This window comes from Mycteria americana, chromosome 1, assembly GCF_035582795.1.
Source record: "Mycteria americana isolate JAX WOST 10 ecotype Jacksonville Zoo and Gardens chromosome 1, USCA_MyAme_1.0, whole genome shotgun sequence".
Lineage (NCBI taxonomy): Eukaryota > Metazoa > Chordata > Aves > Ciconiiformes > Ciconiidae > Mycteria > Mycteria americana.
Window position 1 is genome coordinate 144,895,423 of NC_134365.1, and position 17,509 is coordinate 144,912,931.

The 17,509-nt window shown below is 40.0% G+C and overlaps 1 protein-coding gene across 2 annotated transcripts in view; it reads left to right on the forward strand.

Moving 5' to 3' along the window:
• The first annotated feature begins 5,512 nt into the window (after nucleotides 1–5,512).
• PRKX (protein kinase cAMP-dependent X-linked catalytic subunit) overlaps nucleotides 5,513–17,509 on the forward strand; it is a 60,768-nt gene continuing 48,771 nt past the window's right edge. Inside the window, exon 1 of one of the 2 annotated variants that reach the window (XM_075522839.1) lies at nucleotides 5,513–6,041. In XM_075522839.1, coding sequence (XP_075378954.1) covers nucleotides 5,858–6,041 — 184 coding nt within the window. In that variant the 5' untranslated portion in view covers nucleotides 5,513–5,857. The remainder of the gene's footprint in view (nucleotides 6,042–17,509) is intronic. The other variant, XM_075522829.1, reaches the window with a different exon arrangement.

The window sequence follows — 17,509 nt, forward strand, 5'->3', positions numbered from 1 at the left end:
AAACCTTGTGCATGGCAATGGTTTGGGGGACTGATCTGGCTAAAAATCCTAATAACTTTATTTTGTAAATAAATCCCTGAACTAATTCCTGAACTGGCTCACCAGGAAGCTACCTAAATGCCAAATGCAAAAGCAGGGGCGTGGGTGGGACTGCTGATGTGAGAGAGGGAGGACAACGACAGAATTGTGGCAGCCTGGGTTTGGAACAGCTTAAAATGAACCACACCTTTCTAAGCTTGAAGCCAGCATAAATTGTGACATGGGGAAAACCTGACACTAAATCAATGAAGATACGATGGACTCTTTAAGCCTGGCACCTTTCTCACTTTGATGCCTGTGACTAAAGGATGATTTTAGCTGTTTCTTTTTCCTCACACAAGTCCTTAGTCTTGGATATGAAGATATCAACATGAAACCAAACAGAATTTCAAAAAATGTTGAATTAAAAGATTTATTCTGTTCATGCATTAGATGTGTGTGCCTTAGAAAAGACATTACATGCAATTTCAGTTTAAAATTCCTTTAACTATTCTAAATATAGGGGGAAAAAATGGTTTGGCACAGAAATTTTACATTTATCTAACTGAGGACTCCTTGATGAGATAGCTTAGTACCCTGAGGTTGGTAGCAACAGATGGGTTTATTACTCTGTTTGACTACCCTGAATGTTATAAAGTTCATGTAATGCATGTCTTGCTACAAAAAAAAGAAAAAATTTATAAAGCTCATATCAATTTAATCATTTGTGGAATTTATTATTTTACAGTAATCTTTGCAGAACCTTGATAAAATTTGTAAAAACACACCATAGTTACATACCATAAATTGTATAAGTAAATGTGACTTGTACTATATTTAATTTCCACGACTTTTGCAGTGTTCCAGAGAGCAGTGAACCATACACCTCATCTCATGAGCACAGTAAAAAAGGAGTGTTTGTGAAGTAGGAATGCACAATATGGGAGAACATGTCCTGCAGTTGCCTTCAGTAATTTAAAGGAAGGAGGCTGGAATGAGAACTCCTTTCATACAATTAAGATAAAAAATGCTGGATATTCCGTCTGCTGAGTGACTGCTATAACCAGCATGCCATCCTGAGTATTCAAAATGAGATGTGCTAGTATGAATATACATAACTAGTTCTTGGGGGAAAAGAATGAACTAAAAGATGTCTTAGTGCATTGCTAGTGCATTGCTACTCTATTCTGTCTTCCATCTGAAGAAAACATCACCATCTGTCTTTGAAGAGCTTGTCCAGCACACTGGTATTTCAGTGTCTCCTGTTAGATAACACAGCATTCCTCCAACATTTTTTTCTAAAAAGGTGGCCACAACTTAATTTTGTGAGGGGAGCAGTTTTGCATATATGTGAGATATGCTTTCAGAATGCTTAAGAGAACAAGTTCCTCAGCAAACGTAGGCAAAGCAACATCTTGTTTCCAGATCTCAATCTAGTTTTGGCAGAAGCTAGGCACAAACTTGTTCAGACTGGGCAGAAGTCTAGACACCCTAGTAACAGCATTTCCACGTTTGAACTGGCTAAGTCGCTGCACTTCCGAAGCGAGGCATCAACTTGGCAAGACTCGGCAGAATCACAGTTTTGGGTGTAGGTATCTACGTTATGTTCTTGGTGTTTAAATTCTCATTTGGATTCAGCCACTACACTCATAATCATTTAAATGCTTTTAAAAAAAACATTAAACAGAATCATATTAAAATACAAGTGTGATAGTTGCTTTATGAATGTGTAGATACATTCGCATGATGTGTGATTGTTCATTATACAAATGGTCTTATCTCCACACTGTGAAGGAACTGCTTCAGATGGGTGGAACAATTTCCCCCTCCCTTTGTCACAGGCAGGGATTTCTTGCACGAAAGGGTGCTTGTTTACTTCATAGAACTTGCCTGATCATTAGCTTCTTTTGCAAAACAAAGCAAATTAAAAACACATACCAGTACTAATTATCTTTACTAGTTATTCTTCCTCCTCAGAGCAGTCCCACATTTTTAGGCACTGTACATAATGTGACAAAAGGAGAAGATACAGAGCTATTTATTAGTAATAACCACCATTGAAGGGCTTTCTTCATTTCCTCCCTACAGGTTTAAACAGGTTCTCTAGCAAACCTGTTGTAGTAGTTCTGCTACGACAGTGATAATAAAGATATGCTTTAACAAGATTTGTAAGGAAAATTATGTATTTGCAGGGAAGAAAAAAGCACACTTTCAGGTAGACAAACGCAAACCTGCTCAGACCACAGGAGAGACTCTTTTGTCTGCAGTCATGGAGACATTTAAATGACTGATTCCTTTCTCAGAGAACCAAAAGACCAAGAGTTAGGTGCTTAAATAATATTCCATTTGCATGGTATGTGTATTACAATGTCCCCTTGAAATGACGGAGAAATGATCTCTTATATCAATTCATAGTCAGGTTGAAAGTTTGTAATCCTTTCCATTAGTTTAAAATTGTTAACCAAAGGTTTCCTGAGGGGGAAATAAAAAACCTACAAACAAGCAAAAAGGAAGGAATGGGAGGTAGGTTAGTAATTTAGCACCCAAAGAATCACTGAACTACGAGTGTGGCTGTAAGTGTGGCAAACTGAAGTTTGGCAAACATACATACGTGAAAGGCATCATGGAGTAACCAAAGTGACACCTGGGACCCTTTTGGCCCCTCAAAATTCTGGTTTCTAAAGGAATATAAGTACACTGAACACTTTTTGCAGCTGAAATGGAAGAAAAAAAAATCACCTAAAATCATAAGCATTGAGAAGACTATTTAAACTACTGTTCTCTGTATTAAAAAAACAAACAAACAAACAAACAACTCTTTCAGTAAGGCTTTCACTGTCTTTGGAAGGAATCATCTGTAACATCTGGTACTTTTAAGGGAAAACGAAAACAGAGCTAAACCCCGGTGTAAGGACCTGCAAGGTAAAGGAATGGAAACGTAAGGCATTAAACTGCTTTAAGGTAAAGGCACCTGGCTGTAGGTATCTACTGTATGTGTGGGGAAATTGAAAAAGATGAGAACTATGAATTATCAAGGGCAAGGGAAAGGCTAAGATTATTCAAAAAGTACCTGCAACCAAATGTTCACATACCAAGTTAAAATAGTGGTGCAAATGAAAGACAAAAGGAGAACAGGGCTGCAGACTTTCCCACGAAGCGTGGCCAAATTGGGCAAGAAACTAAGTTTCACATCCAGTATTGCAACCCAGTGGCCAGCTCTACTTCCACATGCAATTTATGAAGTTATGAGTTTTGATTCTCAATCTTGTTGCATTTGGAAAGAACAGCATTTTCTTTCCCTGAAATATTGTGAAGAATAATCAATATCTGCAAGATAAATTCTAAGTAGGTTATACTGAGGTGGTAAAGCACACTAATAATATGTTGACATTCTAAATATAAACATTGCAATTATATTGCTACAACTACAACTGGCGAATGCTTTGGATACCAGTCTAGCAAGGTAGGAAGCTAACTTCAATCATAGCAAAAGAGACACTGCACTGAATGGAGCTAATCCTGTGCTTACGAACCTTGCTGAATCATAGCCTTTTTGAATGTGCGCTGTCATATAGGCATGGCAGTAGGAGGCTCTTTAAAGAAAGTTTTCAGTTCCTACATGCAAGTCATTTAATCACTAAGTAAAGTTTGTAGCATAAACAGAAATATCAGTTGAAAATAATTGAAGTTGGAAGTTACCTTCTGTAAAGTATTTTATGTCCTTTTTAACAACTGAGCAGTGAATGATTTCTTAGTTTTTATGAAAAAAAAAAAAAAGGTTTCAGGAAGACCTCATATTGATCTTCTTGGATAGACTGAAGTTAAGGCACTCTCTTGAAAATGATGATCACAATTAGCTTGTACTTTTTCCTAAAAATCACCCAATTTGCAATTATTTGGCTAAAAAACAAAGTTACATTTTTATATACACTGAGATTGCTTCAATGTATGAATGTTTATTTTTCAAACTGTTACCTTAAACAAAATTTTCTGTTATTGTTAAGAGGGATTTGTTGGCTTGCTCATCTTTTGACCAAACAGGATCTAAATTTACAGCCTGCCAGAACATTTACAATTTGAAATTTAAGGAATCTTTCAACTATCCCATTCAAGGCATGAATCACGATAATTTTTGTATACAATGTACAAAACATAATACAAAAGGAAATTAAGTAAAGTAATAAAGCAAAACAGAAGTGCAAAACTTGCATTCTGAAAAGCACACAAATGAAATTTGAAATTTTGTGGCAAAAGTGAAGTCATCCTCCTTGACTGGTGATTCTTTTCACAGACTGACAGGACGCAGAGATGACCTAGCATTTTTCCAAATTAGTCATAACCCTTCATGTCAACAAGCTAAAAGATAAAAATACATGTTATGTCCTCTAAGTATCGTGACTGTAAATGAGGCCGTAAGGATCTCTTAAAATTCAGGAAAGATGTACATAAATTTGTAATTCTTATATACAATTTAGATATTTACACTCATTTTTTTGTACACACACACAATTATTTCTCATTATTACTGAACCTACTCCACACAGAAACTAGTAGGCCTTATAGTCCCATGTTTTCACATTTAATAAAAAGGAGATGCAAAATGCCACCGGTGTGACTTGATTTACATATCAGCTTTACAGATATCCTGCTTATTGGAGGATAGGGTAGGAGCTGTGAACAGTGTAAAACTGGGCCAGAACAAGGCATGGAAAAAATTAGGATTTCCTTCCCAATTTTGACACGAACGCTTCTCAAGTGACTTGGCTCACACACCAATTTTCCCTGTCTTTCAGCATAAGCGTCAACAGTTTCTTGGCCACCGTGGAAGGAGCTATTTCGGTACTCGACTGCTGCTACATTAGGTGCCTTCTCAGTGTAGCTGGGCGCAGCTCAGCGCGCCCGCCAGCCATCCCCAGCCACCTAAATATTTTGCAGGCTCGAGCAGGGAACACGGAGGGGCTGTGGCCGTTGCAATATCCACACCTACTTGAAAACAGGGAGTAAAAAACGCGTGAGAAACGCTTTGAAACGTGGGGCTGAGGGACACTCGCTAACCCTGAAACAGCCGAGTTACTCCAACGCGCGCTCCCATCCGTGGGGAACGACTGACTCTTCCCAGAGCTGTCACTGGGAGACCAGCTGGGCCAGGAAGCCGCTTTGCGAGGGCCCCATCAATTATTCGTAACTTTCCGTGGGGAGCGGACGGGACCTTCCCCCGTCCCCCGGCAGCCGCAGCACTGAGGGAGCGCGGGGGCAGGCGCGGCAGCCGCCAGTGCCCCCCTCCATCCCCCCCCGCAGCAGCACCGCGCTGCCTCGCAGGCGGGACGCGGGGGTGGGGAAGGACGAGCAACGGGCACCGGCGCTACCAGACACCCCCGGGCTGTGCCCGCGGCGGGGGGGCGAGTTCCGCGCTCCCGTCGTGCGGCGGGGCCGCGCCTCCCCCCACCCCCTCCCCGCCAGACCTCTGCGGGACCGTGCCGCAGCGGCAGGAAGGCAAACCCCGCCCCTCCGCCCCGCGTGTGGCGCGGCGCGACTCGGCACAGCGCGGCGCGGCACGGCACAGCGCCGCTCGGCCGGGCTCACCCTCGCCTTTGTCTGGCTGCGCGGCGGTCCCTGCTGCGAGTGGCGGGCGGCGCGGCGGCTGGCCGCGATGCTGAAGGGCTCCGCGCCCCCTCAGAGGCGGCAGCGGGAACGGGCTCCAGCCCCGGGGAGCGGCCACCCCGCCTGCTGAAGACTGAAACTTTGCGTCCCCACCGCTCCCTCTCCTCCCCCTTCCCCTCGCCGGCCCGGCTCGCCCTTCTCCATGCGCTGAGCGGCCGCGGGGCGCCCGCTCGGCCCCATGGACGCCTTCAGCGCCGCCAAGGCCAAAATGGGGGCGAAGAGCGGCGGCGAGGCGGCGGCGGCGGGGCTGGCCGCGCCTCAGCCCGCCGCGCCGGCCCCCAGCCCCGCCGGCCCCGGCTCGCCCGCCGCGGCCGAGCCCGCCGTCTACAAGCTGGAGGACCTGGAGACCCTGGCCACCGTGGGTGAGTGCGGGAAGGGGTGAGGCGGCGGGACCGGCGAGGAACAAAGGAGCTGCCCAGGTGCCCGCTTGCGGCCGTGCCCGGCGGCTCCCGGAGATACCCCTACGGCCGTCTGCCCCCTTCCCTTCCCGGGCGCCCTCTTTTTTTGGGCGCCTCCCCCTCCTCCGCTCCTTTCTTCCCCCGCCGCGCCCCGGAGCCGCGGCCGCTGGGCGTTGTGGGCCCGTTCTGAGGCAGCGGGGTTGGACCGTCCGCCGTTTAACGGCCGGCAGGTGCCGTTGGGGGCGACCCCCCCCCCCCCCCCCCCCCGACACACACACAGAACAGCGGCGCTGGGGAAGGGGCTGCCGGCTGGTGTTAAGGCTGCTCGGCGCAGCAGGGCTGCCTGTGGTGGCTGTACGGCGATCAGGAAGACGCGCTGTAGCCTTCGTGTAGTTTGGGAGCTGTGCTTTGAGTCTGCGGGAGGCTGTTGGCATTGTCTGTCCCTGGCGAGGTTGTGCGGGAGCACTGGCGAGCCCCAGGGCTGCCAGTGTCATCGTCTCTGGCTGCGAGGTCATGGTTTTGATCTGCAGCTGAACGAGCCTGTAGCCGGGTTTGGCCTGCCTGTGAGACGGGGACAGTCACTGCTGAAGCCTGAAGACCTTTTGGTGTAAAACCTGATTTATCTGGTTTAACTTCATTTACCTGCATCGTGATAAAAAATTCGTCATTTAAATGTAGTTGTCGGGCTAGCGAAGAGATCAAACAGGTTAACTGAATACAGCTAAGTATATTTCAGAATCCCAACGTGCTGTTGCCCGTGAATATTGATGTAAAGATGCTTTGCGTGTGTAGAATTTTGGTAGAAGGCAAGGTTACCCCTCACACCTACTACACTTACTAAGAACCGTCTGTAATCAGTGGCATTGCAGAGTAAATGCATGTGTTTTGTAACTTGGCATTTCAGACACCAGTGATGACGTTCATTGTGTTCATATTCACATTGTGCTTCAACATACGTATGTGTAGCTACATACACTTTTGCACCTAGTTTGAAGGATTGTATGTTCAAGTATATGGAAGTTTTATTCTTTTTTTGTTATGGGACTGTGAAGCGATTTTGGCTAGATTTATTTGAGTAACTGCTGTAAATCTCAATTTCCTTTAAGCTCTCTTCAGCCAAAAAGGTGTGATTTAAACCCTTTCTTAGTGAAGTTGATGTTTTTAATAGGTCTTTAAAAATGGAGTTGGAGAGGCCTAAGAATGTTGTGATCGGCAAAGACCATGTTATCATCTCTTGAAGTGCATTGTTTTTTGAGACAATTTTTCCAATTTGAAACGTGAACAGGCATTTTATTGATAAATTAGTTGAGATTATTAAGAGACTGCTTGAAAGGTTTGTGATGCTTTTTTTCCACCAGAAGTGGTTGATCTTGTTTGTTACATCATGACTAGTTGCTGTGGATACAATTGTCATCACGGAGGATTACGGCTTCAAGTGGAACATAGGCTGCAGAAAAATAGTAATTTTAAAGAAAGCATAATACTCATAGAAATGTTCCTGAGGCTGATGAAGAAATGTAGAATTAATACTGGTGTCAATTCTAAACAGCATATCTTTTTATAGAGTGTTCTTTAACGTGCTCCTTAGAGGTTAAGGAATTGGAAAGTCATGATTCCACGAGGAATAGACTTAAGAGAGACTGCTTGATATGAAGACACAGAGAAGGGAATAAAATGTAAAAGGAGCAGATAGCTGCCTATCAGGGCACTGACTTCTGTCTTAAAGAACAGCCTCCCTTCCTTCTCTGTCTTCCCCAGCTTGATTTTTTTTTTTTCTTAAGTAGCTCTGTCTGAGAAGTTGACTGTTCTTTGCATCTCTCGCCACGAACTGTGGCATTCGTTGTTTAGCAGGGAGAAGGAAGGCAAAACACAAAAGTTGAAGGGTATAAAAATGTGCACAGCTAAATGCATAAGGCCTTGCCTTATCAAAGAGCTGAGCTGGCCTACTGTAAGTTGGTTTTAAAATGAATTTATGACATGCCTATGCACCTCAATAGAAGGCTGTCAGGAGGGAAGGGATCTAGCTCCTGACCGGGAAGCAATACAGCGGCCTCAAAGTGATACTGAAACTAAACACATTTATACCTGCCTCTGAGTGGCAGAGTTGATGAGAGATGCAGTGTCCTGCTAATGTGTCTGTAGCGCATCTGAGATCTGAGCCAGTAACTGCGTGAGGTTAGGCTGCTCCATATGCACCTACTAATATGCTACATTGCATTCCTGAGTTAAATGGGCTGCAAGTTAAATCAGTGCAGAATACTATGTAGATGTGTAGTTTAGCTTGAAAAGCTCATTTTTGCTTGGCTTAAACCTTTTTAAATTTAGTTATTTAAGTACAGCTTAGGTTTATATCACATGTACTGAAAGAGTATATCTACAGGTTTTTTTAGCAGTGGTTTAAGTCAATATTACCCTATCCTCTGTTTTGATCTCTCTGCACAAATAGATTAGATTAATGTATTGTCATCAATTTCACTACAGCAATTCAGATTCGTCTGCAGTTTGATTGCTGTGATAAGAATAGCCATTTTCTTTCTGCTGATGTTCTCAAAAGCTGTGTGCTCTGAGATATTTGAAGATGTTTGTGGAGGGGAGGGGGATACCCAGAAATTTCAAGACAGGAAGTTCTGGTATCTTTTCTACTAGAATCATTGTTGCTTGTAGACACACCCAGGCTTAGAAACAGTATGGCCTTGGAAACTATCAAGTTGAGAGTTGCAAAATAGGGAGGTGAGGTCCACGCTTTTATAGCTGTTTATGAGTAATATTTAAGATAACAAAATGACATTGGTGTCTGTGAGATTGTGGTCATCCCTGACTTTAGGCACCTTCTCTTGGAGGATGGAATAAAGTTCATGTAAAAATAATAAAAAAACCCCAAACAAAACAAAATTGGAAGCAGTACCTGCTTTTGAATATAATAGCTACTGTTTTAAATATCCTTCATAGTCTAAGAGGATTAAAATCTCTCTGTTAACCCGACCACCATAATGCAGGCTGGATTGGACATGTTCTCTGTGATTTCTGTTGGACACTGTGCCTGGTTTAGCAAAGAACTCACTGTGAGGGAAGAAGGAGCACAGGGGAAGAACAGTTTAGCCTAACAATTGGGAGGACATTTATCTCCCCCAAACATCCCAGGACGCAACCTTGTTTTGGTGTTTGTGGGGCCTTTGGTAAAAGGCATTGGGAGCAGAGACTAGAGTACAGGTATGGTTTTGGGGGAAGTACCCTAATATTTAGTCGATGAAGTGAAGGTTGGGGAGGGCACAGGAGTGGGATGCATACTGGTTTCTGACACTAAGAGAGGTTGAACAGGAAGAATATTTCTTTGAGGGTATTTCCTGAGAGGTTGAAGATGTGGCTTTGAACCTTTGAGATGTATGGTTTTTTTTAACGAGTCCTCTTATATGAAACGTGAGCGCTCTTGCTCTGGAGCTATTGAAGATGCATGGTTTTCCGCTTCTGTTTTTGACTTAGTTTTCCTTTCAAAGGAGGTCAAAGTATGAATGTTTGCTCAGCACGCTCAGAAACTGCTGCTGAGACCAGGCTGAAATATTCTGTGAATCTCAGTTGAATTTACATATTCAGCTGTGCCAAGACTGAGGTAGTTCTGTGCAGCACAGAAGCAAAAATTTGTATGCCATGACCACCATGTTCATTGAAACTTAACTGCTGAAAGTTCATGGCCCACCCATACTTATCTGAAACCATTTCAAACTTTTTGTAGGTCTGGTTGGTGGAAGAGAGAGACTGTGAACACTAGTGGCGTAGTTTCTGAATCATCCTTGTTTTTGATGAGCATTTTAACAAGAGCAACCTTCCTATTCCAGTAGCCAGAGCGGCTGCAGTTGGACACCTGACATATATCCTGACATAGAGATACCAAATTTTTAATTATGCCATAATGAAAAAGTAATTCAGGTAAACTAGAAGAATAAGTACAAGAAAACCAGAAGGTATTTCTTCACTTTTGGGTAGGTGAAGTTGGGAGAACAAATGTTATGTTCCTAAATGAAAAGTATGGTAATAGGGAAGGGGGAAGGAAGAGAAGTCTAGGAGAAGAAAGATGACAAACTTGCCCTCTCTCCTGGGAGATCTGTTTCTTGCCTATTTTTCAAAGTGCAATGAATTCCATAGCAGGCTTTATAAATGTAAATTGGGTTTTGTAAATCTATTCAATTGATTGAAATATTTTAATAATAGTGTTTTCATGATAAAGATTCTTTTAAACGACTGTTCCCATGAAGTGCTTTAGACTAAACAAATGCAGAATAAAAAGTTGGGCAAACCAGTATTCCAGTTTTTATGAGCATGGGAAAATTTTAAGAAGTACATGGGAAAAGTGAGGCACAACATATTTTTACATACTTAATTTCACTGTGTTCACACACACAATATGGTAGCCAAATATATTTCAAATGGCATTGTATCAGCAGAACAGTAGGTACAGAACTGTACTCTAATGCTGTAAGAAGGAATCTGCTCCTGTATAGGGCATTACAGTACTATTTTCCCTGTATAGTCTAAGTAAAAATTTCTGCACCAGAATAGCTAAGTTCTTCCTTACTAGCAAAGAGCACCAGTGGCTTTTTTTTTTTTTTTTTTAAAGGGGCTCAAATTAGTTCTGTTTCTTACCAAGTGTTATTTTTGGTTTCACTACTGAGGTCCTCACCTATTTAAAATACTATATTCTAGGGGATGTGTGAGCATTTTTTTCCTGTTTTGTCACCTTTTCTTGATACTGAAATGATAAATAATAATCCATGATTTTACTTGGCAATGTCCTTAAATACCACAAGTTTTGAAAGAAAACATGGTCTGAATGTTGTGACTGTAATGGTGACCTGAATTCACCATTACATTTGTACGTCTTTGAGACTTTAGTCATAAAGCTAAATGACTTGGATTTTATTTTCACTCTCTGTCTGTGGAATGTCTTTCTTACTTCATTTTTCCCTCCCACAAGATCATACTTGTCCCAAAATAAATCCTTAGTATTGTTATAGCTGATGCTCTAGAGAGAAAATGACCAGGTGTGACTCAGCTTTCTTCTCCTGCTTTTCCTGTTATCCACTGCTGAGGTGAATTTCAGTAGCATGATGTTTATTGTGGAGTAGGCAGCAACAGGTCCTTTCCCATAAGGTTCTTGTTGTCATTAGGCTGGAAAAAAATGGATTGAAACAAATTCTCTTTTATCTTTCAGAAAGGTCAGAAAAGTGAGAGCATATGGAAGAAGTCTGAACATGTGAAAACTGAAAGTTCACATTTCTGCTTTTCTATCTTCAGTGTTTAAAATCAGTGTTGAGGTAAACGGCTAGTGTTTGCCTGTCACCTGTTTCTTTTGCCTTAATCTTATTTAGGTATCTAACTGATTGCATAAAGAAAATCAGTATTCCTTCTCTGATGTTGTGAGCTTGACAGTATGTTATAGAATGGGCTTTGACACTCAAATATACTTCTTGAAGATAAATAATTTAAGTCCTATAAATAGCCCAGAGAAGCCCAATATACAAATATTAGAAGAAAGAAAAGGGTGGTGGAGTTTATGTACCACGTCTGTTTGTAATGAGAGGCATAGACATGTATACAGCAATGAAGAGTGAATTTTTGTGAAGTAAAAGACGGGAACTTTGTGTTTACCTTGCAAGGGCTTGTCTGGGCATAAGCTGTTCTTAACCAAATTAGTTTAGTTTAAACAATACAGTTCCCTTACTGTTGATACTTATCACTGTAAAATATCTTCAGCATTAGCTTGTACTACTCAGGAGTAGTTTAACACGATGTCTTTACTTGGGAAATCATCCTGCCGTTTCTACACAGTGTTAGAGGTTTTTTAGCAGCTTCAAAGGTGTTGGTAAGTAAAATTTTGCTGAGTACTGTGTGTTAGTGTGCACCTGGGATATTCAGGTGATAGGGAAGAGCAATTCTCAAAATTAGACTGTATTTCTGTTTTCCCACAGGGAGACTGCATTTCACATGAATGAACAAATGTGTCCTTTTTTAAAAAAAAAAAGAAAGAGACGGGGAATGTATATGATACAACATTCTTTTCACCATTGTTTGCACTTCACATTAGAGAAGTGGTTCAGTTTTTATTTGAAATATGTATCGCTTTATTATTATTATTCTTTTTTAATACTGAAAGTGGATCAGAGATTTTCCCTTAGTACAGCCTCTTCTTTACTGTAGAGACTGTAAATTTAGAGTGCTAAGGAAATTCACTTGGGAGACAGGTGAGTAAATTGTGAAAGTAGTTAACAAAGCATTATATTTGGGGAGTAGAATGTTACGGAATGAGACAATATTAAAAAAAACACTTATGCCACTCATTATTGTATTTCTGTGGATAATTGTAGTATTCCTTTTTTAATTTTGGTAAAAAAAAAGTTCAAATTTTTGCCCTTTGTATTATGTTTACCATTTTATTTTGGGTAAATAATATATTTCAAGGGTATTGAAATAATTTCAGTTGTGGTGGTCAGACTGTTAAGTTGGCAAATTAAAGACTTCTTTCCTGAGTAGTCTCAGGGGACGGTGTTTGAAAAAATTTACTTCTGAAACAGTGACTGATGTTTCTTTTCTTCTAAAGGTTTAGAGGGACAGGGTGTAAAATAGATAGTGTTTCTGAGAGCAGTTTTGCCCTGAACCCGTTGATAATCTAAAAAAAAAAAAAATATTCTGAGAATAATACAGATTTATCATTTTGGAAAGCTTCTTTGAACTTGAAGAAAACATCTTGTTCTACTCTGGAGACCATTCTGAAAATATTAAAATAGCAATCTCATTATGAGGATTAACTTAAGCTTTTGTTTTTACACAGTTTAAGGGCCACAGTCTTAATGAGCTCTGAAATTTGTGTTTTTACAATTCAATTTAAGCAACTTAAGTGTTGTATGTAAATACCTAAGCTCTTTCACTGAAAGGCCAAAAGATGAATGGAGCAGGGAAAATAGTGTTGAAACTGTAAGTCCTAGCATACTAGAAGTGTTCAGAATGTGCTATTCTGGACAACATCTACATTGTAGAATATATAATTACAGTTCTGCTTTTTAGACATACCTAAACTAGATTTAAACTGTTTTCCCTTCATTTCAATACAACTGCTAGTTGTATTGCTAGAGTGCTTGTGCTTTTGTGTTAGTAAAATAAGCTTGCCTGAGCTGCTGTGTAATGCTCATACTGAAGGATCTGTATTACTATCTATACCTATTTTAAGGTAGTTTGAGGATGTTTGCGTTGCAGTGTTACTCTTTAAATGTGTGGGTGCTCAAATTTTCTTTTGGTGAATTCTGACAGCTGCCCTATCTAGTCTTAAATTGTGGTGATCTGTGGCATTTGTTCATGAAAACTTTCCACTCGACTGCCCTCTTTCTTCACTCCCGTCCCAGCTTGGAGCAGTTGATAGCCGGTCTATTAATTGATTGACAGTAACTTTTGTGTAAATGTGTTGTCATTTTTCTCCAGGGAATCAATTGGTCTGCTTCGATACGCTTCACCTCAGACAAATTGCTAGTGTGTGTGTGTTTTATTTATTTATTTATAACTGAAATGCATTAAAATTAATGAAGGAAACACTGTTTCCATGTGCCTAAACTGCATGGTATACCATATTTCTGTATAATACCAATGGCAATAGAATGTTAGATTTGTTGGATTGGTCAGTGGAACCATTCCTGAAGTCTTGCTTTGACCCTCAACTTTCTTAGTCTATTGAGGGAGCAGGGAGGTCCAGCTCAATTTGACGTACATTATAGTTAAGTAAATCTGAGCTGCACCCTCAGGCAATTTGACTACTTTATGAAGTATCTGGATTGCTAGTCTTGTGACTATTTGTTGGGGAGTGTTTATTTAATACCAGAGTACAAGTATATTGGTTATATGGTTTTATTTGGTTTGCAGTGTATTTCATAGCCCTTATACCAACAGGTTATGGTGTCTAAAACAGACTAATTTTTATGTAAAATCTTCTTTGCTCGTTTCTTTTCTGGATATTCAGTTTGAATATCACCTATAGGTTTCTCTATTGGATTATAAATTTTATATATATATATATATATATATGCATATATGTTTAAATTTATATATACTCATAAAACATAAGTTCTTCAGTTCTACAGATTGATGTAGGAAGAGTAAGAATATGGAAAAGTCTTCTGCTCATTTTTTGTCAGCATATATAGGACTTCTTAATTGGCTATCTATTGGACTTAGCAGATCTTTGTTTCTACAAACTATTCATACAGTATCTACAGCATGTAGCATTTTTTAACTAGGATGTTTTTTACTTCCTTAAAGGATTGATTCTGAGCTAATTTTTCATGAAAGGTCTTGCATCTGGTCTTTATTAATTTGGTTCTACCATGCAATTTGCAAAAATTCAGGTGTAATAATTTATATTTTGTATTTATTGGAGTACTTGGGAAAAGCAACTCAAGGCAGAAGAGCTATATAATATAAACTATTATTAGCAGTTTTAACCTGTGGCTTAGATGTGTATTTGTTTTTCTTGTGTACACTTGGCATTGTCTTATGCATACTTTTAAAAAGCACTAAAGCTATCAATGCAATACGTTATTTTGCCTGGAAGATGTGACTATATAATATCTGACATTGTCTAATACAAGAGGAAAGCATGTGGAGCCGCCAAGGTTTGGGATTTTTTTTTCTTTTTTAACATGATTCTTACAAAGGAGGTAATCATTTGTTACCAAAATCATATAAAGTGATAATTTAAGGTGCCCACTATGTAGTATTTTTTATGAGTTTTGGTATGGTTCGTCATTAAAATGTAGCTTCTTACACAGCATTCTTGGCATTTGCTTATGTGTTGTTCTGTTTGTATTGGGGAATATGGAGACTGAGCAATCTGAAATATTTACGGTAATGACACTGCCATTATTGTTGAAAGTGCTCTCTGGATTAAAGCAAAATATCTAGTTAGTATTGCTTTTTATGCCTCTCGGGTCTTGCTGCAGTCAGTGAATGAAATGCTCCACAATTGTTTAGGTAGATGTTAAGAGAGCTATCCCTCCATAGACTCTTCAAAACCAAGCTAAACTGGGTGTAAGATTTTTACTTTGCTGATTGAGTAATTAGGATGCAGTGTAATAGCTATATGGATGGTGAATATAAAAAATAAGAGTCAGGGAGCTGACTGTGGTTATGTGAAATTTCTGGGTGCTGTAATAGCAAATTCCTCTAGCCACCTGCCCCAAAACTGATGACAGACATCTAGCCTCAGACCTCTTCCCCCCAGCTTGGTATTGGCTTCTTACAGCTCCTTGGGTGCAGGAGATGATAGCCTGTACAGTTTTAATTTGCATGGCCTGCCAAAAATAACTTCAGAGTATGCATTGTAAAATTTTAGTTTGTTTTCAGGAAGATTAGTGGGTAACTCCTTGTCTGTCCCTGGAGAACAAACAATGAGGACAGCTGCTGGTCAGTCTGTTTCTAAACTGAGATTCTTGTCCCCTCTTTCATCAAAATGTTTCAGGTCACATGTCAGTATGCTCAATTTGTGTTCTGAAGCCACTAAACTCTCCGTGATTTTTCTGACTTTCAAAGGCCTGTGAAGACTTCTGCACTATGTCTTTATTTAACCCACCCAGTTGTCACACTCAGAAGTGGTCGATATAGAAATTATACTGAATCAACACATTGTTCTTCCACCTTTTTTAGTGACCAACATAGTTCAATCCACTTAAAAAAAATTCAGGTTAGCAACTATATGTGTAGAAATTGCTCATTCATGAATATCTTTGGAAAGAATGTCATTTGGGATATAATAAATTTAAAAATATTTCTAAAAGTTTCCCAGTGTTGCAACACAATTCAAATTATTCTGCGTAAAAGCTTTCTGCATCTCTTCTAGTAATTTCACAGTGAGTAACTGTGATTCCCTGGACCTGTTCATAGGAAATTTTCCTTGATTAAAGTTTGTTTTGTTACTTTTTTTTTCTGCTAGAAAAGGCATTTGGGAAGAAGCTGTGAGAAAGACTCTGTCCTACAAGACAGAACCATTAGAAGGAAAACAAAGCAACTGAGAAGAGATTTGGAAAGAATCTGAAAAAAAGAGCTAACAGTTAATGCAAAATATTTTAAAAGACATGGAAATATATTTCTTCGGGGGGGGGGGGAGGTGTTTTTTTAAGTTATTTTTTTCTTATTTCAGCTATTTACATTTCATCCTTCATCAGCTGAAAAGTAGAAACAAATTGGGGCACATCCATTCTTGATGCTGTAAAGCCTATGAAGGCTATCCCTTTTAAGTGTTTAATAAAATAAACTATATCCTTTGTTCTAAATGTCTAAGGGAAGAGAGTTTCTAGAATTATCTCAACTCTTTTTATCTGCAACATTTGACTTATTGTAACCTAAAAGATTTATTTTGGTGGCAGTGGAGATGATTTTTTGCTGCCTTTGTTGTTAGGTAGGCCTAAATTTTTCAATACTCCTACTGCACTGTTGGTTGTGGGTTAGGCAGAGTACAGCCTTGTTGGCTTGATTTGGGATAATTCTGGGAAAATAGTGCTCTGGAAATCTGTGATAGGACAATTTGAGTGGGTCGTGCATTTTGTGAAATAACAGTATTTGACATCTGAAATCTAAAGGATATTTTGGAATTATGCCTTTCCCTCCCTGCCCCCCCTCCCCCCCCCAAAAAAAAAAAAAAGTGTAACATGATTTAATTTTGTGAGCAGAAGGTGAGCATAAGATGTGGCTAAGTTGTAATTCCATAAATACTCAACCTGACTGACATCAGCAACAGATTGAGAAATAGAATCTCAAAATCCTGTTTAGCAAAGATTTCTAATATTTTTTTAACATGAAATATGTATGAATTATACTATGCTGCAGGTAACGTTACTTATCAGTGAATTCTTCATCTGTTGAGAAGAGTTTGCAATACATGCTAATAGTTAATAAAGAAGCAACATTGTGAAATGGGAAACGCGGAAGACAACTGGTTTTGTGGCTAATTAGCCAGTTCCTCGGCAATCTTTATTTTTTTCTGACAGGTCTGCAGGTAAACTCATCTAACTTAAAACTAAAGCAGGAGTTAGTTGCATAGTTACTGATTTCATAGCTTAGAGTATGCCTGTTTCACATTGCTTTTAAGAGTTTCTTAGGAGTGTACCTTGGTGATAAAAGCCTGCAATATAAATAATTTTGTATTTGAATTGATCTTAAATGTTCAATTGCAAGTGAAGTGCTTTGTCACTATGTATTTGGAGACAAGGGTTCACACCTCTGTGTTAATTTTAAATATTCTTTCTGAATTTTACTGACTTTTTTACATGGTTGCTATTTTGTATTTTAATAAAGAGGGTTCTTGGTGAAATGGGGACTACCAAAGCGGATGAATAGTCAGAGAAAGCTGGCAGGCAGTAATGGAGATGAACGCATAGGTGAGGCTATACCTTTGGTTC